Here is a 25,018-nt window from a genome sequence, read left to right as displayed (position 1 = left end):
AGGAACCCAATCCTTCCTGTACTATCGTGCCTGAAATTTCAATCGTCATGCCAGCTGTAGCTAGTCCTGGAGTGGTGCCTCACATTTCAATCATCATGCCAGCTGTAGTTAGTCCTGGAGCGCACCGTTGTGCCTGACATTTCAATCATCCTCTCGATTCTTGTGAGCCCGGGCCACACTGCCAGCGGCAAGAATTAAGGCATTGATACCAGACGTTAGTGTTTCCAAGCCGGTGGGTGCAGCTACCCTGATTGCAACACGTCTTGATTTACTCTGGTCTCAGAGTGTCTGAGATTATAAGGGGCGAAACAAGAACCGCAGACATAACGGCTCCATGAGCCCCTACCTTTCAATATGCGCGAGGCGACACAATATACGGCTATAAAACGACACTTGTGTTACAATTTTCCCGGTGGAAAGATTGTCTTTCTCGCTTTGAATCCACATACATGTATTTAGAAGCTGTGGTTGTAATTTTCCCTTCACTCATGTCCGCTCCCACAGCAGCTATCACTTGAAAGGACGTGGTCTGTGCAGCTTGTAGTTGTTTGAATTATCAGACATCACCCCGCGCCTGCCCCATGTTCATCTAAGTTTGTTTTGAACTGTATTAAGAGGTCACAAAGTGTTGTAAATTTGTAAAAGCCACACGTGTGGTGAGCGCCCGCCGATGGCCGAGGTGGTAAAGGTTCCAACGCCGATCTGTCACGCTGTCTCCCCACCACCCCCACCACCCCCTCGTCTTGCGGTGTCGTCAGCGGAGCGGGGAGGTGGCGTGACCAAGTTGTTTTTGTCTTGGATCAATAAGCTACTTCTTCACCCACCACATGGAGCGGGACAAAGGATCACCTGCACGTATCGCACGCCCATCACTATGGGCAACCCAGCTGTTAACCCCCTCATTAGGTCGCCCAATGCCCCTCCATCCTCTTTCCCAAGGTGCAGCTTCCCCGCCCTGTCTTACCCGTCGTCAGCAGCAACAACCCGCCTCTCAATGTACCCGTGTTTTTTGGTGTTGTGATGATGTTAGGTTTTGTGTTTTACGGGGAAAATGGTGGGAAATAGTTCATCCGCAGTTTCACATCAGGCAGACCAAGGAGTTGTCATCCTCGCCAAGTGGAACTTTACTCCCGCACCAGATACAGCGAGGGCGGGGAAGAGAGAGATAACAAACCCTGTTATCTATCCCTCCGTCACATACTGGACGGTTCTGCCATGACAAACTGTATATATATATCCTGTTACTCATCCTCATCTCGTAACAACAGCCGTCTCCTCTCCCTTACCGCCGTACAGCGCACTCCGAAGGTTGGCCAACGGTAATGCACGAGTAGGTGTGCAGGTGTGTGTTGCGGGAATGGGTAAAGACAGAAGACTGCATGGTTATTCCAGACAGTTTTTTTCGTTATTCGTGGTCTCCCACCAACTGGTTGAAAAACTAGATGTGTCCGCTCCTGATCCATAGAAGGTTTTGGCTGGAACACCGTTGTCTACAAGAACAGATAACTTGAAGCCTCTCTTCAGTAATACGAGAACATTGTTGCCACTGTTAAAGATAATTTTACGGCAGCTTGTAAGCTATAGCTTGTCGCTTGAGTGGATACATATTTACAATGCCATGTACACCCCTCTAGCTTGCATGGTAAGTTTGGTAACTCGGACTAAATGTCAAGGATGTGCTTCAGCGAACACAACATTAGGATTCAATGAGGCAATTTCTGTCAAAAAACACAGCTAATTACACATAATGCATTCATGCCTGGAAAATGCATGAATGTGCAAAGGCACACAAACACATGTTTGTGAAATTTGCAAACCAGGATCAAAATTCTGGATGTTTGATGTAACTGCACTGACAAACTAGGGATACCTCTGGTTCCTAGTGGTCCCCCCCAAAAATTTAATCTACCATTTTCTAAATATTCACAAAATCCCAGTACAGAATTTCAGAATGTCCTGATTGGTACAGTAAGCACACCCCTTCTCTTTCTAACTCATAAAAAAACAAAGAAAAAAAAAACCACAGCACAACCCCACCACTGTATAAACCCACCCCCTACCAAAATCCAACCCCCAATAAAAAAATTAAAACTAAAAATTCATCAAGAATGTTCCAAGTTTTAAGGCACACACATACATACAAACACATTGCACTCGAACTACTAAATGTACACAAATTATTCTATTCACTCTTACACACACATACAAAATAACATGCCTGTGCATGTACACAAAAGCCCTGCTTGCATATTTCCTGTCAATAGTGTTCTGTTAAACTGTCTTCCATATCAAATAGTCATAGATTGTTCAGAGGCTTATGGTGTTTGAGTATGATAATTTTTTTTGGTTACTGTTTTTCCAAGTTGGAATGTACAAAATATATTGCGTTTAGCACTTGAGACAAAAACGAGACAGGGGCAACATATGGAAGAAGGAAAGATAAGCAACAGTACTGAAGAATAATAAAAGACAATATAGAAAACGCAAGGAGGAATCGGGTAACAAGAACTGATAGTTTCATGAATCTGCAGAGGAAGACAAGTAGAGAAGTAGCCAGTAAACGGAAAAGAAGGGTGTAGGTAGGGCGGGGTGGGGGCTTAAAGATAAAAACAATGAACATTTATACAGTGATTTTCCAAAGATTTTCTCAAAGCACTTTACAGAAATGATAGAAGTAAATGATAGAAGTAAACTGAATCATCAACAACCATATTCACATATAACAGACATGTTCACTTCTGCAACTGAAATACAATAAATACAGACACATGTTAGGCATGCTCATGGTCAGAACAGGATTGTAGTAAAGTCACTGTTCTAAACCTGTCTTAAGTTTAGACTCAAGATGAACTAGCATTTTATGGCAGAAAGTAGTAATGCTCAAGGGAGAGGTGTGTTATTCAAAAAACAATGTACAATGAGTCAATTTTTTTTTTTTTTTCTTGATATACATTCAAGGTTTGCCATGTAAACACATCCTCCTCCTCTGTTCATTATTATTTGTGTGACTGCTTTGGTATGGTGTATATGACATTAGGTAAATAGTATAGTGTATCACCTTTGAGAGAATGGCATTGTTACGCTGTGTGTTTGCTTGCATGTGCTATAGTTCTGGCTCTTGTTGTAGCATATTCTTTGTGCATGGTATCTTAGCTTACTTTGAGATCTCGTTAAAGCTGAGAAAGAGTCGCTGTAGGTTTGGCAAACTATCCACATCAGCCTGCAACACCCAGATTGTGAAAGCTCCTTTTACTACATGCATGGGATACTAATAATCTAATGTCTTCTTGTGGCACAAGTGATACAAATTACAAATTACAAATCTTGCAAACATCTTCTCCCCAAACTTCTGCAAAAAAACAAACAAACAAACAAACCACAAAACCAAAACATAAAACAATGAGAAGAGAATTCTCTTAATCTAGTCACTGCTGTTTTAACTAGTCACCAGCAGTTCATCATCACTATCACTGATCTCCCCCTTTCCCCTTGGAGTTTATTCGTGGAAATTCATAGTAAAACCAGATTTTACATAATGTTACTTTTTCTCAGTCACTTTTAATGGAGAAGCATGTTTTTCTAGATTCATGTTTTTTGATCACTAAATGATGTATGTATATTTTATGGTTAACCAATTTCATGAACAGCTGTGACAGTGTTTACAGAACTAAAAACAAAATATGCAGTCTATCAACTTGTTTAACAGTTCTGCTGAAAGCATACATCACAGTAATTCTTTTGTTAGTGCAATAAACTTTTGATATTTTGTATGTGAGCAGTGTAGCCATGTTAAACTATTCAGAAGTAGTATCCATACATTTCACCTTGCTTCACAAGGATCTTTATTATGGCAAAAAATGCTCCGATACCTTGAACCACTACCTCCTTGACAATAACATAATGGAGATGAAGAGTGATTAAAAATTTGAAGACAAAATCTAACTCTCCATCTTCAAACTGAACGACTATTCTGTAGCTACATATAAAGTGTTGGTGAGAAAGAACATTAAAAGTACATTGGCAGTGACAAGTGAAATCTGATGTGCATACCACTGCGCGGATCTTGTTGCGGCGGAGGTTGAGTTCAGCCAGAGCATCAAGACCAGAAAGGCTGTCAACAAGGACGATCTGGTTTCCTGCTAAATTCAACACCCGTAACTCTGACAGGTGACTCAGATTTTCAATTGTGCTGATCTGAATAAAATATAAAGCATACAGAAAGATCTCTTTATAGCGGTTCCAAACCCTTTCATTGACCCACTTCCCATGTTAGAAGATTGCATGGGGAAGGAAAAGGGTTAAGCAGGGAGAAGTCTCCAGCAGTGTATATGATGTAAAGGTGAGAATGATGTGTGACTGAGTGGTAACAGATTGGCAGAAATGTGTTGCCTTCTGCAAGTGAGAGAGAAAGTGTGGTCTATAACAACAGTCGTGTAACACTAGCATAAAAACAGTAGACCAGAACATTATGGTATCTTCTGAACAACAGCCCTGTCCTTCCATTACCTTACTAATTGTGTGTTCTTGAGCCTTGAGCTTGCCCTAATGGCTGGAATATGGCGCTATATAAATTCACTTTTTTTTTCTTTTTTTTTTTTTTTTTTTTTAAAGAGAGTTGTCTTTTCCTGTTACCCTTGTTATTCTATGGAACCGATGTCTTTTGCTAACAATTATTTCTATCTGTGCTTATAAAGTTTGTTAAAGAAGTAGACTGGTATTGGTGAAAGAAACAGTCTATGATTCTAAAAGTACATTTATTTCAATATTGTATGAATGGTGTTTAGCAGGATGAATGCAACCTTGATATGAGTCATGAAAATATTAAAAATTTGGATGACAAGGTGGATGGACACCATGAGATTGCACTTATCCAATTTAAAGGTATCGCTAATCACTTACAGCCAGACTCTCTATAGAAGTTATCCTGTTTTTCCATTTCCATATACAATGTCTTGTTAGCATGGTGATTAAGTCTCACACTCCAAATAAAATAAGTTTTTCAGAAAAGTTTCAATTTTTTTATGATGTGGATTTACTAGTCATGACAGCATATCAATTTTTCCAGAATGTGTCAAGAAACTGACACTGCCATAACAAATGACATTGTTTCTTCTTCAATAAGACACAAAGAACATTTTGGGGGAGTTAGTGAATAGGAACCAGTTGGTTGGTAAAATACTATGAAGAATCCTTACATAAAACCATTTAAGCTGATTTTCTTCAAATCTATACTTTCATAATTCTTGCTGGCTGAGAATCAGATCTTCCAACCATTCCGTGTACAGATTTATTTCCCTTAAAAATTATCTCCCATTTATTTCATATATTGTAACATTTATTTCAGAATACTAGTAGTATTGATTCTAATTTGCCAAAATAAGGCTTTCTTAATTTTACTGACCTGATTTCCATGGAGGTCAAGAACATCCAGTTTGAGAAAGCGTATCCAGATTTTCAATCTTCTTAATTCTGCAGTAAGCAAGATGAAAAATGCCCCCAATTCAACTAGCAGTGGTCTTTTATCATAATACAATACTATTTAAGCATACCATTCTACCTGAAATTTTTAAGTCTGTAGAATACAAATATCTTTAATGAGATGATTTACAGTAATGATACTGAAACATTTCCTTAATAGTTCTACAGCTTGTTGTAAAGCTGACACATACTTGCAAGTTTTATAGAAGTAATAATAATAATGATGCACTGCCTCTTAAAACAACACAGTGTGAATTTTCTGTTCACATTAAAACAATAACAATAACTGTTAAAAGCACAAAATATTAGGTGTAACTAAACTTTAGGAGTTTGCGGGGAAGAGGGCACAACAACTAAGCATTCACAGATGACTTAATCTGCCAAAGGAATTAGCATGACAGAAATACTATAAGATTTTCCATACCCCATAAGCAGCTAACAGCTTCCTGCTGGTCTATCCTATAAGCATTTAAAGGTGGAACTTCTTGTTGGCAGTTTTTAAAATAGCTTTGCCTGGGCAAGGGAAGGTAAGAGTATCCGTGGGGTAGTCCTGAAGACAACTGAACGCTAATTGTCAGCACTGTGCATACTGCTACCTTTCCTCGCATGGGCAAAACCATTCTCTTCCTATGGTCCGAAGAAGTTCCACCTTTAAGCTTTTTTTAATACCTTTCACGGTTCTATTTTTACTCAGTCCAGATTCCAGAGGTTTTTGTTTGTAAGAGCAGATTAACAATAATAGAAGGAGATGGATTCAAAGCAAAGAGATTATTGCATTCCCTGTTAGTGTAGCCACTCATATGGACAAGAAGCCATCATAATGGATAAAGTCTGCAGCTTTGATATTGCATGGAATCTTCAACAAGTCAATAAAGTGTTTTTTGGAAAGTACCTGAAAGTTATTATGATTTTTGTGATGCTACAAAAAGTTCTCAGTGTTTGTGTTTAATTTTTCTAAAATTAGAAAATTTTTCTATTGGTATTTTTGTAATAATTCAAGCAGTTTCCTATTTTGAGCATAACACAGAGCTCCAATACATTCAGGAACAATGCTGATGAAGGCATCCAGTGATCAAACTTCCAAACTTTAAAGAATGGTCTTAAAGTGTTGTGGCAAACCAGCCCAACATCCACCATTTTACTGTTCCCAGAAGGAGTTCTTGGAGTCACTGGTCTTGTTTTCTTGTGTAGTAATTCTTTTATTCCTGTTTTGAGAGGAGACAGGTGGAAAAGTTGCATTAAAGATTCTCTGGGTTTCTAACAACAGAGGCAGTGAGCAGGAAGTGGTTGAGTCTTGGACACAGTATGTGGAAGGTAAAGCCCAACTTTCCTTTATTGTTTTTTTCTGCTACATACAGGCATCCCTTGACCGCTATTAACTGATGAGCAATTACGCTGATACACTGGTATCAGTCATCAAGGGGAACTGGAGAGATGCAGCTAAGGCTCACCACTTAGGCCAGTCCTGAGCAGGTCCTGCATAAAGCTACCAGTCTACTCCTTCACATTTACCCACCACATCTTCATCAGTCCACCTCCATGTCATCCCCTCACCAAGGTACGCTGAAGAATGGACTCGCACACAGCATCATCCCAGGTAATGTGGTTAAATCAGACAAACTTGCACCATTTCACAGTTGTCAGAAGGGGTTCCTGGTTTTGTGCTTCCTATTTGAGATTCACATCAGTCTTTTCAATTTTCAGTCTCCAATTATGGGAATTATGAGCCACTAGTACAATCTGCACAAGGTAGCAAACATGGTGTTACTTTGCTTAACCCCCTTAAACCTGGCCATTCTACTGTCACTGTTGCCATCTTAAAGCAGATGTCTACCATCTTTGGAAATGGTAGTTCCCAAGTATTAAAGCTGTTCCCCTCCTCCAGTTGTTAAGTAAAGCAGTTCTTAACCAGACAAACAAGAACCAACATTTGACCAAGTTTAGTGAAGTTTTTACCTGACAGTTGCATAAAAGTTTGGTGGAACCATATAAGCCTTGACTCTTTGGCGACACATAAGGCTACAGGCCAAAGAGTTAAGGTACCCATTCACTTCTGGATGGACAGAGAAAGATGTCCTGTTTATGGACCAAAATAACTTTGATTTCAAGAACTCCTTCAAAGTCAAATGCACTAATCACAAACTTACAGAGCCTCCCCAGATCTACACAGGCTACCAAAGAAGTCCTGTTCACATCAATGCTCGCCTGACTATTTGAAACTGCTCACCTGTTTTTGCCGAGCATGAGGACCCTCAGGGATCTGAGGGAGGTCAGACCAGTTATCTGCTCTATCTGGTTGTCATAAAGGTCCAGAAAAATAAGACGCCGTAGTGCTGACAGATGCTGGATGCGTGTGATGCTGTTGTGCTGATAATTCAACAACCTAAGCTGGTCTTCGCCCTCAAGCATGGGGCAGACTGTCAACTTCCGTCTGAGCGGAAATATTGAAGCACAGGTATCAAGATTTATAATCCTGACAAAGTTCAAGGTTTTTTTGTTGTTTTTTTTTTTTATAGCAAAACATCAGCAAATATAAGATAATAATGGCACTCTTGGAAAATAGCAGTGTGACAATGAGCATATGCATGCACTGTGTCTTGAAAACTGATATGAGAGCTTTATGATTTTTGAATAAAAGAATAACTATCATGGAGACAGTATCTCTGGCCTATAGTCACAAGGCTATTAAAGGTAACACAAAAGTAAAAGCAAATTATCTCCTGGTATTTACATTGTTTGGGAAATTATATGGATCAAGATTATTCCTAGGCTGAGAATATTATTTACCTGTTCTACATTAAGGCATTAGCATGGGTGAGCAGAAAAACTTAAATGAAGGAAAACATTTCAAATGGTTTAACTCTTTCTTGATATTCTGTGCAAATATACATATGCATATATATGGATGGTTATGCCTGTCATTTGGCTGTTTCACAAAATGCTGGATTGCTAGAATGACACAACTGTGCAAGACTGGATAACAAAATAATGGGAAAATCCCCACCATCCTTTAAGGAATATTTTGTCTTAATCTTCTTTAATAGCTATCCTATGGGTGCCTGAAACTGCAGGATTATAACAAGAACTTTTGACTGTCAAGGAAAGACAGCTCTCAGTGCTAACAGGTGCCTGAAACTGCAGGATTATATCAAGAAAGAAGGGCTTGTTCATCTTATCACCTGTCAAGGTTGAGTCGATCAGGATTGGTGGCACGCTCTTCAGGTGTTCTGTATACAACTGGCACACCTGGGGCTGAAGGGCTCTCGGCAAAAATAACCTGGTCTCCTGAAAAAAGTCAGTTCTATACTCATCTTGAAGAATGTGAACCACAATGTATCTATAGCCCAGGTTATTTACATCAAATAAAACATGTTTAATCATAATTCACAAGCCTTCCTTTGAAGTGAGATGTGCCTGAGCTTTCACGTATTCTTCCAAATTCCCTAATGACCCTTGCATCAGCCAACTTAAGTAAATGTGACTGTAATGCCCACTCAAAACTGTAGGTGGATGGCAAGTCATTTGTGCTGAATTATGAATTACACACCTCCAGACTCCATCATGTAATTCTGTGAAATTGTGCAAGATGGCATCTCTGTAGCTAAATGAAAGACATGGTTCAGGTGTACTGACAATCAATCATTACAAAGCATTGTAGAAAGTTAATGCTTTGACACTATCACTATCAGGCCAGTCACTAGAAAACTCCACACAGAAACCAACTATCAGAAAAGATAAAATGCAGCAGATGGCAAGGGTTGAACTCTTGTATATGCTATGCCAAAGACATGATCAATGAACCACTACAACCAGCTTCCTTTTCTAGGCTCAGTGACTCTATCTCACCTTGAAGTTTACAGTAAAAGTTATAGACAACTGCTTTTTATAAAGACAAACTTTTCTTCTACCACCAGTTCTTCATTATTTAAGTGGCTTAAAATTAAAATGCAAATAATATTCTTGACTATCAGGGTTACATAACTAAAGCTTGAGAAGAAAAATAAAAGCGAGAGAAAATAAACTCCTTAGATATTTCTGATACAAGTATGTAACTCTTAAAGATTGAACTTCACCTTCCAGCGGGAAAGAATGAATTAGATCTGGCGGAGGGTACTTGTGAAGCCAGATGGAAGCAATTAGTGAAGAATGACCACTAAAGCAGAAGACGGACCACTAGGGTATCCGGTACAGTGTGCTCCTCCCTCTCCTGGGTTCAACCATTCTTTCCCAATACAAGCTAGAAGGCTGGTCTTTAAATCAGTTATCTATTACTCTCTAACTCTCAAGATCACACTTATTAAATGACTCTATAAAAATGGTTTTTAAAAAATCCTCTGCAGCCAAAAAGTAAAAGAACCTTGCATGGCTATATGTGACTTACCAGGAAGGAAAGCTGCTGTTTTATGGACCTTTAGCATATGAGCACTGCGAGATTCTCTGCTTGGTGAAGATGATTCCTCATCCCCTGCACCTGTCCCTTCACTACCAGATTCCTGGACTGATGATGCTGACGCTCCACCTGACTTTTTGCTCGATACCCGGTAGTGGATAGGAATTTTTTCTGTGCAATCAACACAAGATTAAGCATTCCTTTTGTATAGAGAACAATAGGTTTACTAAATGTCATTAATCATGACATTCATGAATTTGTAATGATGATGATCATTATCATCATAAATTCTTCAACATTTAATGAGACATTATTTTTCAAGTGTAGACTTTCTCAAACAGTGAAAATCTGCTGGTGCTGTCATCCTTTTTTTTAAACAATAAATGTGGTTAATTTGCTTCTCCTGATTTTAACTGATACAAACTGACCCATATCTTTCTCTCTATATCTTTATCCCATATCTTTACCAATCTGTCACTAGTTATCTCCTTGGATTGTTTGATACAAGAATCAAAAGCAGAACATATTCAAAAACTGTCAACATTATTTATAAACAAAACCTTTATGGATAAAAAAAAAATACTTATGCTGCAAATAAAGAGTTCTTGTTGAGCACCACAAAAAAACAACAATGAAGAAAAACACATTTCTGTTAAAAAAACAACAAAAGTGCAATAAAAAAAGTGAAAAAGTGTATGGTCCTTGAAATTAAGAACCTTAAAGTTTGTAAGAATTAAGTGGACAAGTAGGAACATTGTAACCTTTATCGAAAGGTTTTTATTGCAATAAAATTCTTTCAGCAGTAGTTTATGTAAAGAGAATGAAGACAAGGTAGCAGTCTGTAATGAATAAAGCCATTTACATAAAAAGCAGGTACAAAGTATCTGAAGTCTGTCTTATTTCTATTTTTATATTTTCACCTCCTCGGAGAGTGGAAGGATAGTGACCTTTCCAACAGAGAACCTCAGACAAATGCATCCTACTGTCAAGATGACCAACAGACATCAGTAATGCATCAGTCTTGACACTCTGTAAGCCAAATCCTATGTCCTCCCAGCATTGACTGAATTACCATAAGGTGCACAGAACAGTACAAATGTGATCAATGAAGATGACCCTGACTGTAGTTTGATTCTTTGTAAGGTAGAGACACAAAATAGCCTGGCACACCACAAACCTACAACTCAACCACTGACATAAAATAACTATGTCTGTTGCAAAATGACTGTATTCACTATCTGGCAATCAAGGTCATGACCTCGAGTACAGGTTTCGCACACTGTAAAGGAGCAGGTACAGTTTGTCTTTGTTGTGTCTTTGCATTGTCTCAACAACGATTTGCCAGAATAACGTGTGGTAGGCTCGTGAAGACAGAGTGCACAGAAACATACTGAAAATGGCAGGCCCAGATTATGAGTGTTTGTTTGCTAACATAAACTCCTACACAATATAATAATGATATACTGATAAGTAATAAGACTTGCTTAAAAATTAAGGGTTTGAAACAATAACACACAAGCATGCACATACACACAAACATATTCTTATACATAAGCCTATACCCTCCCCTACACACACCCAGCCATCCCCTCACAAACCCCCTTCCACACACACACCAACACTACACACACTGCATTCAGCCACTTAATTCATCCTGTGCTGTATTGTGGACAGCTGCCTCCACCTAGCACTTCCACCTTCCTCATAACATATCTCTCCCAGAAAACTCTAAATTACTCTCTCAAAATCCTCATTACTAATGATGATCAGGTGAATAAACTAAAGCATACCAACCTAACAAGAAGCTAGTCTCAAGCACAAATTCTTGATCCTGTTCGCTAGCATATACATAGGACATTGTTATGCACTGGTACACAGCACATTTGTCATCAGTACACAGATGCACATGATAGCTGCACAGTAGCTATAATAATAGGTTAAGTAAGCAGCAGTACAGAAAATGTTCTGCATCTGTATATTTGATGGGGCAGTTGATAAGTTCACATGTTTTCAAAAGCCTGAAAAAAGCCACAAGCATGTAGGAGTGGCTAAGACATTCCTCTCTCTCTTGAAAGGTCATGACTAGCCTGTTGAAAGGTGAATGTGAAATGTAAATGCCCACATGAATTGACAACACATATATGACTGTGCATCGCTGACAAAAATGAGAGATGGTCATAGATAACTTAGTTATACAAAAGGACAAAAGAGAAAACAGGAAATTAAACCATGCTCTTGAGTCAGGTGTGTGGCTTTTGATTGATTCTGAGAACACTGCAATGCAATAATTTTTAAGCAGAAAAAAGACAAAATAAGGGCAAAATGACATTTAAATATTGAAGTCAAAATCTGCCCTTGTAAGAAAAGTCCTGATTGTGAAGTGCCATTCAAATAACAGTGATTATAATGCACACTCATTATGAATCTTAAAAAAGTAAGCAAATAAAATGTCTGAATTTTTTTCTGGTCAGCAGAGAAAGTGTCAGTGTGAAACTGCAGTGAAATCTAAAAAGAAAGGCTGTTAGAGGGCCAGGACATTTCTGAGAAAGCAAATAAACCTTCACCAAATCTAGTCAAGCTTTGATCTTAAAATGTCAACAGTTTGGTCTTCATCATTAGAACTGGCTGCTGTACTCACCCTGTGAGTCCTTGTGGCCTGGTCATGCGAATTACAAGTAACTGTATGTTTATCTCTTCATCAGGAAAATAAACATCAGAGAAAGATATTATGGCATGCCATCTTTAAAATAAATGGCATGCACATAATTAAAAAATCATAATTGTTTTATCACATTATTATTAAAATTTACAGAATATATATACCTTTTGCATTCTTAAGGAAAGGGTGTTAGTGACAAAGAAAATAAGTGAAGGATGACAGCACAATGGGCTCCACGCCAGGCATTTCGTAAGAAGTCCTTTTATTTCTAGGACTGTGGATCTCTTTCACAAACCCAATAACTGTATGTCAGCTGGGCAGGTGATTAACATGTAATAATCCCCAGCCTTTTTATATTACTTCTCTCTGTACAGAGTATACATAAATGTAGTACACAAGTAATAAAATGTGCATGCAACTTACCAGCAAAGTTCTGAAGCTGAAGCTCACTGGTGTTAAATGAAGGTTGGGTGAAGCGCCTCATAGCTGGGTCTGTGGCATGTGTGGGTCGAAAAACAAATGGTTCAAGTAATTGGGGCTGGTTATTCTGCTGAAATATGATGATAAAACTATGTATATATAAGCAGGGGCAAAATGGGTTCTTGCTAGTACCAGTCAAATAATGCACCGTCATGCTATGTGTGTTATGTCTTTCCCAAAACTGAATGTAAACTCCAAAGTGTATACTGCTTAAAATATGCAAGAAAAATACACAACCCAAGAAAAACCATTTGAGCTGTACATTAGTTCAGGTGCTGTTTTCATATTGGTGATCTGCTAGAGCTGATCTATGGCAGTCAGGGACAGTACACAAAAATTACAATGACTACATTTTTTATATCTTACAGGAACAGTGACCACCAGTTCTCTTAGAAATACATAAATGTTTTCTCACAATGTCAATAAAGTGACAACAAAATAGAATACTGATAAAAAAAAAAAATCAAACGTAGTTGGAGAAATAGCAAGTTCCCGTATACCTGACAACCTAAATCACTTTTTTCAGTAACTTCATCTTTCTTCAGAAAAAAATACATTGCTCTCTTTGATTAAGTACATTTCAGTGGAATTTTCTTTACTAAAGTATTTAGATTACAAGATTTCATGTCATCAAGACAAAGGAATGTTGAGCATATTTTTGTCTAGAGCTAACTTTAGTATTACAGTTCTCAGAAACATTACACAGAAACTGGTCAGTATTGACATAATTGAGAACTAAGATCACAGAAATATAAATGAATACCACAACAGCAGTAAACCAGAAACATGTTAACACACAATCTGTAAAAGTTTAGATGGCAGCTATAATAAAAATGATGTCCAAGCCTTTATCTTTTATCATATGTTTCAGTTAAAACATATAACACTTTTCAAAAGATTAAACATGGTATTTATACCTCACCTATTCTATAACTGAGTGAAAGCAACTTGGTCTAACATAACATAACTAATTAATCTGTAGGAATGAAAGCAGCAATTGATAAGGTGGAGTGAATATCTTAATTTGCATCATGCAGCAGTCAAGATTTTGTCCTGAACTTTCTCTGATTACCCTTTATTATCCTAAACTACACTTGAAAGTAAGAAGGAACACATGAATGACCCTTGGAAGATATCAAAATAAAAAGGTTCTGTAAATACTGAAATGGAAGACCCTTGATGAAAATGTCATGGTTACAAGTAGAAATTTAATATTAGAGTTATCAAAGCACTTCTTACTGGAATCAGAATTAGATGTCAATAAACATAATCTATCATTTTTGGAGATGTGTTTCCACTAACTGTACATATACTCTTCACTTTATCCAAAGTCATTAAGAATTTGTGCATTGCATTTTCTATAATCCAATCAAGCTAAAATAATCAAAATTAATATTAAAAAAAAGCAAGTAGGCAGAAGCAATTATTTATTTTAACGTTACCCAACACCAAGTTGTCTCCTCAAATCAGTCAAACTTCAACTGTGTTTCTCTTTAAACAGTTTCCTGCATTACATTTAAGCCTTGAAAAAAAAAAAACACAAAAATGAGAAAAAAGCACATGTTATTTCCCTTAAAATATAACAGCCTTTTCACATATGTTGAGAGCTATATTAATGTAAAATACTGTATGAATAAAATATGAAAAAAACTAGTAAACAAAGTTATGATGCAAAACTGGCAGGAAAGTGCACATCACTTCTTGGTAAAGGAAAAGCAAAGCATGGAAATCTCAAAATGCAAGAATAATTTGGCATGCCATGCTACGAAGAAGCAAGTTTTATCAAGGTATGAATGGATCCATGTAGTGGCTGGCATTGCTTACAATAATAGACAGCAATTAGCAATGAAAGATTTTTTAATGTACATCCTTTTGCAAATGCGACAAATAATTAAACATACCTCTTTTCTGCAGAATGTGTTTAGGCCCTTTGTTTGTTGTAAGTGTACATTCTGTATATCTGAAACTGCAACATGATGGCATATTTTTTTTCTCGAACTGGCTTCAATAACAAAATATTAATGGTGTTTGTGAGCTACACCTAAAGTACGTTTCCAGTTCGGACAAATAAAAGATATTACACGACAACAAAAAGCATAAAAATAGAAGAGCTTTAATTCATTTTTGTGGTACAGTACATGTTACTGCAAAATTTTGTCATCACAGTGTAAACTATTTGGAGGTTTCTAATTAAGAATTTGTCGTTCTGATTCACCACGTTGTTGAGACCAGACTGAGTATAAACTACGCAGACGCGTACAGCGTTAAGTGTCAATTAAACACAAAATAAACATCGAGAATTTTACAGGGAGAGAATAACAGTAAGTGGTTTTCTTACATCTTAAATCATTCTAAATGTCAATAAATGCACCTTGGTAGCAAAATATTATGTCCAAGTAACATGGACTTCCATTGTTGTTATGGGTCTGCCATCTTGAAACTGAGGAAGTTGATTTGCAGACATGCGCAATGAGCTCGGAACTTGGCCGTCTGCTTCTGGCCTCCAGCTTCACCTTGCTTGATCCTCTTCACCGACACGTGGTAATCGCTCCTTAGCTGACCAAATGTGTAAACAAATATAGTGTCAACTATCACGTGGTCACTCAGGTTACTATATAAGCTAACCTTCAAGAAGTTATACGTCTTGGAAACTTTGACTTTGTTTTGCCGATTTTTCTAAAATGTCAGCAGTTTTCGACCCTACAGGTATTCCATAGAACTGTTTCACTCATCTGAAATTGCCACAAACTCGTATTTCTTGGCAAAGTGTTTTATTTACTTTGCTTGTACGTTTTTGAAAAGCACAGAAAGTGCAGACTCAATAATGCCATAATGTTCACTTGTGTAGGACATATATAGTTTCTTGTAACTATTTTTGCTGTAGATTATGAGATCTTGCAGAACAATTAATAACTATTTTGATTTGCTTGCTTTTTTTTTTTTCTTTCTTTTTTTTAAAAAAAAAAAGAACATCCGCATATTCGCTTCAACCCTTTAAAGATTGACTGGGTCTTAGTGTCACCGCATCGGGCGAAACGCCCTTGGCAGGGGCAAGTAGAAAAGAAAGAAGAAGAAACTATTCCAAGATTCGACCCAAAAATCCGTTATGCCAGGAGCGACGAGGGCGGGCAGCAAGGTAAATAAACATAAATATGTTTTGTCATTTGTAGAAAGTTATGCTGGGTTTTTGAAGAAGCGGTGACAGGAGAAACAGCGCCTTCTTCTGGGACTAGGACCACGATCCGATTTCTCAAGGCACATCATCGATTGAAACTATTAACTTTCCGAGCCCGATACATTAAAACTAATACTCCAAACAATGCTTCCACGCGAAATCCGGCGTTAAGCAGGTTTAATTGTTGCTTGGTTACTCTTTTGGTAACTATGTTTTGGGGGAATAGTGCTGATGCCTACACTTTCTAGCGTAGAGGTTTTTTAAAATTATTATTAAAGTCTGCTTATCTCCTTAACCACTGTTTGTTTAGATTTTGCACTCCAGACTTATGATGATGCATGCGTAACTGAGGAGTTGCCAGAACTAGAAAGAAACTGAAGTAAAAGTCGATGTAGAATTTTTTGTTTCACTTTAACTTCTTGATTAGTATCATAATTATCAATGCAAAGAGTGAATGACACTGTATATCAGCCATATTTTAGGTAATTGCAGGTTTCCTGGCCTTCCCAAGACTAAAGCAAATTCACAGTTTAGAATAAACGTGCATCACTGTGTTGTGCCTTTGTGATGTAACTCATTCACTGCAGTGTGCCCATTTTGTCCTATTATATATGTTCATGCATGTGAGCATTTTTCTTGTGTTCATGGCCATGCAGCAGCCTCTAGTTATTTCAAGAGACAGTATTGCTTTGAATTTTATCTGTAAATAAAATCATATGTTCAGTTTTGGAAAGAAAAGGTCAAAACTGCAACCTTAGATGGGGTTTTCAAAGACGTGTTTGCTATTGGAAGGTCAAGATAAATACATTTTGCTGTGTCTAAAATGACCTTGTTGAATCCATTTCCTTGCATTCTAGTGTGTTGACTGCCTTATTGCTTTCACATGTGCTAGGGTTAGCATTTTCATGAATGGTAAGGGAAGTTCCACAATATTCCAAATAAGCTTTGTTCCTGACATCTGGAGACCACATGTAGATTTGTTAAAAATATATTGTTTCCATCCACTCAGCATTTTTTATACATCTCCAAATTAATACAATGAATAGCCGTAATGGCAGCCTATTGTCTCTTCAGTTCAACAAGTGAAATTAGAAAAATGAAGAAGCTGCTTTCTATGTTAATAATGCATGTCTGTATCCAGTGGATAAGTTAAGTAATTTCAGTTTTCACTCTTTCATATGCACATGTATGAGAGAATCACTGATTTTTACTGAATTTCATATTATAGGAAAAGGCTTATAGATTTTATAAGAGTAAATCAACTGTTCATTTCAAAATAATCATCTTGAACTGGGAAACCAGATAGATGTGGTTAGAGCACTGGCATCCACACCCAGAGGAACTGGTTTGATGCCTGTGTGGTACAGCAAACATATCGCCCAGTGGTCTGAGCTGTTTGGGACGGGTACCTAAATCCACAGAAGTTTGGAGAAAAGCAAAGCAGTTAGAGGAAAAGGAGGTGGGCATCATCCAAAAACCTTGGATCATCCCCACCTCACCTTCCAATAACCTAAAAAAAAAGGTTAAAGGGCTAGGGGACAACCTTTGCCTTTATGTTGAGGTAGCCAGAGCTCAAGAAAATGAAAACCATGTATAGAAAGAGTTGCTGAAAAAAGTCTGCTGACTGTTCACAGGTAAATCCTGATTACAAAGGAACCTTTTTGTTTACCAATGACTTTCCGGCTATCTTAGAGGACACACCTGCACCAGGTATTTATTTCACTGTTATTAACATAAATGTAATTATGCATTTCCTCCAAGATTATGTACCCTGACTACTTGTCCTCAAATACTGCACAAGTCTTATTTATTTCTGCAATTTGTGGATGTCTGTTTTTATTGTTAAATACTGCAGATACCATCATTATGCACCAATGTCAAAATCAAAATTTTTTTTGTTTTCATCTAAACACTTTCAAAGGTGGAGATTGCTGGTAGCAGTTATAAGTCTTGTGTTTGTCTTAGGCTGGTTTGGATATTGTTTGTTGGAATGTTTGTTTTTTTTTAAGTTCCATGAAATATACTAAATGTTTCATGCATTTGGGGTTTGTTTCTGACAGCAGTCAGTGATGACCCCTTGTTTCAAAGTGCTGCAGCACAAGGTACCTGTAAAGTCATGTGTTTTCATCCTTGGTCGGACATAACACTTCACTCATGGAGATCAAAGACATCAAAGCTGTTGTGGATGCTTGGCAGACCTGAATGCTGATCTGGGTCAGAAGTATGCTTGGGTTCAGGTGAGTGTTAACAGCATTTGCTGTGGCAGTTGTCTGCACACCTCACCAAATTCCTTAACAAATAACATTTTGTCTAAGTTTCATGATAAGCGCTGAACTCTGCAAGCTGAGCACAAGACCACAATATCCTTGACCAGTAATGGTTCCTTACTGGTCTGCTACAACAAATTTGACCATCAGCTTTCCTTGTCACAGTAATCATGGACAAATTGGGCCAGTCATTTAACTACACTCTTTATAAAAACATTTGAATAATGAGCTATGTCCCCATTAACTGAGCCTACCTGTTTTGACGAGGGAAAGAACATAAATGCAACTAGGTCTACAATACAAGTTCATTGTCTTCCAAGAATAATTCATGTACTACTTGTTTTGCAGACATTTACAAGAAAGACATGAAAAATGCATAGTATACTAAAATTTATTTATAATATTTTATATGGACATGCTTATAAAAAGAGATCAATGTGAATCATTTTCCTGCTACATGTTCATGTACAACTTAACAATCTTTCACTTGCATGCACATGTGTATGTGCACACAGGCTAATTAAACTTGGTTCAGACTTACGAACAAAGGAACCACATAACCTCTTAAATCTTAGCTCAAAGTTGCTAATGGTGAGGAATTTGTGCTTCAGCAAACCCACATTATGACAGCCATCTAAGATCCTTTGATTCTTGTGTCCTCCAAATAACTTTGTTGAGAATGAGATAAAAGAAGTTGTGTTGACTCTGTTAAACAATTACTTTAGTAATTTTAGGTTTGATTTTAGCGCCTCACTTTTACTTTAGTACACGAGACCTTTAAACTACTACTTCATTATACACACATGGAAAGCTTAGTATATGCCAGCATTACAAAGAGTGAAAATTACTTTACTGCCATTAGCACTTCTTGTTGCAGTTTTGATTATTCCCTGATCACTTTGTGGGGTTTTTTTTAATCTCTTTGTGTACCAGACATGGTTGGTCTCTACACACTTTTCTGTTTGAAAAGTTCCTTCTAGTTTGATAGATCTATTGGGAAATGTCAGAATTTATTGCATCTAGGGAAATTCAAGTATCACTAAAGTTGCATGCAAATATAATTAGGGCTTTGAAAACATTGCATTGATACTCCTTGTATCTCTGACAGATCTTTGAAAATCGTGGCAGCATAATGGGATGCTCAAATCCCCACCCTCACTGTCAGGTAAACAGCATAAGATTATTGCTCATGCCATTTAATGATATCAATATACCAAAAGCCACTTAATTGTGTTGTCTCTTTGGAATCTGTGATTCTAAGTGGGTATAGGTTTTGCTTTTACCACTGTGTGTGAAAATATTTAAAGTATTTAAGTAAAGTTTATGATGTTTAAACATAAAGCAATCCCAATGAAATTTGAAACACCAAAGTTTGTCAGTGTTCTTTTGCGGTGTCAGTAACTTCAATATTTTCTCAGATAAGCTTCATTGTTTCAGGTGTGGCCAGCTCATTTATACCAAATGAACCTGCAGTAAAGCAAAAGTCCACAAAAGGCTTATTTTTGAAAAGTACAAGAAGCCATTGCTTATAGACTACTTGCAGAAAGAGCTTCAGAAGAAAGTAAGGCCAGGCAGTTTGCTCATGTATGACCATAAATCCATCATGACATCTATTTTGTTATATTGGTGTTGTTTTAAGTACATTTTGACTGTCATGTGTCATTGATCTTTCCTAGAATCACACAACAAAAGTAGGGTGAGGAGCAAGCTTTCAGAAATGAATTGTAGTGAAAGTTGAAACTTCATAATGAGAAATGAGGAGAGCAATATTGTAACTATTATGAGAAATGTGATACTAGAGGAGAATGGCTTTCCTTTAGTTTTCAGCTTATTAAAAGCATCCAGCTTCTTTACAGCTTCAGCCTTTCATAAAGCGCAGGAACGCTGAAGTATCAGTATTGTTTCCTGCCAATTTAAAATAATGCAATATCTAGATGGTATAATTATATGGTTTGAGTTATGGATGAAAATTTAGTAATGGAACAAATGGATACAGGTTGTGTGAAGAAAAAAAATTAAGAAAAGATTGTTTAGGTGAGAATTGAGGAGCAGCTGCAAATTACAGCAAATAAAAGTGTGTTATCATGTAGTGACATATCCCATGCAAGTGAAAGCAGTTCTGTTTTATGTGATGGTTCTATTGTATGTTAGCAAAATCATTATAGGAACACGGTTTATGGACTAGACTGTGCAAAAACATTAATGCTTCCTTAGAAAACTGAAATTGAAGAGAAAGTAAGTTTTCACAGTAATTTTTTTTATCACTTTGGTGTTAATTTTAGTTTTGGAACCACTAATGTAACATTTTAGACTTTGTGCAATTTTTTTTTTCAAAGGAAACGTATTGTACTAGAGACAAACCACGTGGGTTTGGTTGTGGAGTGCCATACTGGGCTACTTGGCTTACGAGACTATGCTGTTGCCACGGAGACATGTGCTTCGCCTGCAGGATCTCACACATGAAGAAAGGGAAGGTAAGTACTTCATAGTCTTTTTCATAATATTGTTTGATGGGAAAATGGTTGCAATATTATAGAATTTATCCAATGGGAAAGTATCGTGTTTTGTATGCATTCTTGCAAAATGTTAGTGTATGTGTTTGAGCCGCGACTGTTGGAATCTTCACTAAAATGCTTGTGAAATCTATGTTGATTAAAGTTGAATGTAATATATTATGCATATGTTATTGATGTGCAGATAATAAGAATAGAATATATGTTTTATGTATATGACTTTATGATAAGTCTTTTCGCTATTTCGGGTCCAGATTACACAATATATGTATTTACAAGATTATAAACAATTAATATTAAGCTTCAAATGTAGGTCATTTTGTAACCCTCTTTTTGTTGTAGATTTAGCTCTAATAATGAAGAAGCTGCTGACAAAGTATGACAACTTGTTTGAATCTCCTTTCCATATTCCATGGGTTGGATGGTCAGTTGTAGCTGTTCTTTCTATAATCAGTTTGTATTATTTATTGTGCGTTGAAGGTGGTCAGTCATTACGTTACATTCGTATATATTATGTAAAATATTTTCATGTTTTAGATTGGAATAGCAGCAAGGGTTATGAGTTTAAAGACTAATTCAAGGCAGTTAGAAAACAACATCTGTCAATCTAGCAGTATATGAGGAACTTATTAGGAAGGTTTAATAAAAAAAAATAGTAGAAGAAAAGGCTGGGCTGCTGGTCCTAAATGCTGAACCCCTTCAAGTTTTTATAGTGCCCCTATTGATCACTATACTATTGAACCTTTACATTTGACTGTTGATAAATGTTGAGAATATCACTCTATCATTTAGTATTTCATGTTTGACACAGTTGTGATAAATACCGTATTGTGTAACCATTGCCAGCTAGGAGCCCCAACACTCCGCAGAATGGCTCTGAACTGAGTGCAAGGACTGCCAGCACTGGCAGCTGCATGCCTTTATTATCCTCCACTTCTCGCGCTCAGCAACCATAAAAATTCATGGTTGGCTATGAAATGTTAGCGCAGTCTCAGAGAGACCTCACCTGAACAGTGAGTGTTTTTAAGTGATTTAACGTGTAATGGGATAGCTTTCTCTCTATTGCTTTTGAAGTGTTTACTTCGAGCGGACTTAGAAAAGATCTACAATGATGCCGCCGAAACAAAAAATACCTTTGTATGCTGTAATGTAAATGCAGCTGGATTTTGCATTGGCAATCAAAAGAAGAAACAGGTATTGTTCCTGGTATTTCTACCCAATGAAGAGATATGTTGCCATTCATTTCTTCTTCAATAAACACCATAATTTTCAATTTTTAAATGTTATTTGGCTATGAAAAATCTTTAATCTAGAAAAGAAGATGTCTCTTGATTTACTTGGAATATTCGACACGCTATAGAAAATAAGGAGAATTCAAACATATTACAACTGGACTCAAATCATTTCCTTTCAGGCAGCAGACAAGCTTCGGGAGTCTACCTGATGTTTCATTATAAGGAGAGGAAATAGCTCATCGTTTCAAGGATAGGTTGTTGCCAGTGGCCTATTTCATCATTTTCTACAGGAAAAGTTACTTTATCACTCAAACCAGGTGAAATGGATAGTGTTTGCAGAGAATAACATTTCAGATCAAAGATCTTTGTGGCCAAGATTACCGTTGTGCCGAAAAAATCTTGTTACCTTGAGAGTGCCTTAAGTGGTTGCCCTTGTGTGTGGTGACCTGAAACTTAGGGTTTTGTCACTGTCAATGTTGTTTACTGTGAATGCATACAATGGTTTTTCTGGTTAAAATATGTTACAGCCATATTAAGTGCGCATCAGTTGTGTTAAAAGCTTGATTTGTCGAACATGTAATTTTGTTATGTTCATGAGTATAACTGCAATATTGAAATTGGAAACCTGAATAAACATGAATGCTTCAATAATTGAATGTCGGGTGTTTAGTAGAATCTGTTTATGTATTCATCTACACTTATTTTATGTGTGACACTTTTTTGTTGTCTGTTATTCTATTATTAAAATGAATCAAAGCGAGAGCTAGGATGTGAAGTATAGAAACTGAGTGAATATATTGGCACTATGGCATTCCAGAGTGCTTTACATAATTACATTTATTGCACATTTTAGTACCAAATTCCCTATGCATCTGCACTTAACTGTCAACACCTTCCAATGCGCCAATAGTGCTGGAGAGCTAGCGTGCACACAGGAGTCGGCCTCGGTAATGGGGTGCATACGAGTAGACATCAGGTAGAGCCACTATTACTTTGGGATATCGGTTAGAGAGTTTATGTGGGCGCTGAAGCGTCGGGATGTGAGACTTCGCGATAGCACATGTTCCACCAATAGTTTTATATTAATGCATTTAACCCGGAACTTTTTTTCTATATTAATCCTGATTTTTTCCCAGATACTGATGTTTTATAAATGTGGTTGTGTGTTATTCAATATAATTTGCTTCACCATGTCAAGACTCCAGTTTATGGCTGCATCCCTCATGAGCCCTGTCCGTGCTATTCTTCACCCACTGCCTACTACCAATGTAGGTTACCTGTTTATCAGGCTTCTCCTACAACAGTGTGGGCTGGGGGCGTTTAGGCCCACACATCTCTCATTTTGCATCTTACCTACCCTTTTATTTTTTGGTTCCTGTGTGGTTTTACTTGTTAAGGATGTTGTTATATTTATCTGGGGGGGTTTCTCTACCTCTTAATGTAGTTCTATCCTGATATCCGCCGTGATGAATAGGGCCTATTGGTTGCTGGGACAGGCGGTAAAACGCAACACAACCAATTTACTTGTGCGGGTAAGTCAGTACCGCCCTTGTTTTGTGGTTTTTTTTTTTTTTTGCGTGCGTTTATCATGTACAGTGAGGAGGTAACGGTTTGGCATTGTGAACCAGCGAACATCAAGGGAATTTTTACGCTTTACACCGTGTGGGGATACACCTATCTGGCGTCACCCGTTTGTAGTTTTTTAAAATTACTCTTTTGTTCTTGGATCTTATTTTTGGACAGATGCACCATAAGGGGCACATATTTTACATAAAAAAGCGTTAAAATTATTCTTTTCAGAACTTTATTGATACCATCTTCGGTCTTATAGGTCATTTCTAATTATATTGGAGACAGCTCTGCATATGAGTAATAGTTTAACTTTTTTGCTCTGGGTGGATGAAGAACCTGAGACTTAGATCCTTCTGCTGTCGTGTCATCTTATTGTTTTGCTGAAGGTTTAATATATTAATTAAAGGTTTCCGCTTACACATCTTTGGATGATTTCATGTTGTATTGTGCGATATTTCTCGAAATATTAATTTATTTTAAATATGGTGTATCAAAATTTGTATGTCTGCCATATATTGTACACAAACATGGGACAAATCAGGGTTTTAGCATTTGCTATCAAACTAGATGGGTGCGGGACTGGTTATGCCTCAGCAAAGCAGGACACACCAAGGTGATAAATTAAGTGTGGCAGTTTAAAGATATGTGGCTTTTTGGATGTATACATTGCCAAGGATGACAGTCCTCTTTTTTGTTACGCCTTGCCTGTACGTTAGTCAATAAAATTTGATTCATATCTTAATGGTTAGGCGAAAAGACTACAGCTATGGGAGGCTTCATAGCATTGTGATCTCTCCACTGGTTCTTAAGTCGGCTATAGATTGTTTTCTCTGGCCCAATTAATTCGCAAGGCGAAACATTTATCACCGGGAAGATAAAAGGCCTGTGGGGACTCCACCTTCCACAATCTTACCCTAGACAGAGTAAATTACGTTAAAGATCATTGCTCGAGAACAAGTAAATCCATTCCTAAACTCAGCAAACAAATTATTAGATCACTCTGGTGGAGTGTTCAAGTAAATATCAGATCCACTCCACAACATGCCCTGGACCAAGTAAACTACTTATTTAGGTCTTTGCCAGGTGTGGCAGTAGGCTATGAAGCCTTTTCCATTGGAAGTGTTTTCCTTTTCATCTTTGCCTTGAATTTTCTTTTAGTTTTTTACCTGCTTAGTTTTCGGAAATTTTTGAATGTTTGCTTGCTATACTGTAATTAATTTGCCAACAATGATTTACATGTACTGTTTGC

At 37.3% G+C, this 25,018-nt stretch overlaps 1 protein-coding gene across 1 annotated transcript in view; it reads right to left on the bottom strand.

Annotated features, from left to right (window-relative positions):
- Positions 1 to 25,018, bottom strand: part of LOC112553716 (leucine-rich repeat-containing protein 49-like) — a 39,139-nt gene that overhangs the window by 8,035 nt on the left and 6,086 nt on the right. The window contains 9 exon segments of the mRNA XM_025221123.1: positions 3,159 to 3,220; positions 4,051 to 4,194; positions 5,402 to 5,434; positions 5,436 to 5,469; positions 7,706 to 7,909; positions 8,658 to 8,763; positions 9,860 to 10,039; positions 12,507 to 12,524; positions 12,951 to 13,077. Of these exon segments, the coding sequence (XP_025076908.1) occupies positions 3,159 to 3,220; positions 4,051 to 4,194; positions 5,402 to 5,434; positions 5,436 to 5,469; positions 7,706 to 7,909; positions 8,658 to 8,763; positions 9,860 to 10,039; positions 12,507 to 12,524; positions 12,951 to 13,077 (908 nt within the window).

This window comes from Pomacea canaliculata, linkage group LG13 (genome assembly GCF_003073045.1).
Source record: "Pomacea canaliculata isolate SZHN2017 linkage group LG13, ASM307304v1, whole genome shotgun sequence".
NCBI classification, from domain to species: Eukaryota; Metazoa; Mollusca; class Gastropoda; order Architaenioglossa; family Ampullariidae; genus Pomacea; species Pomacea canaliculata.
This window is presented reverse-complemented; position numbering and strand designations above follow the sequence as displayed.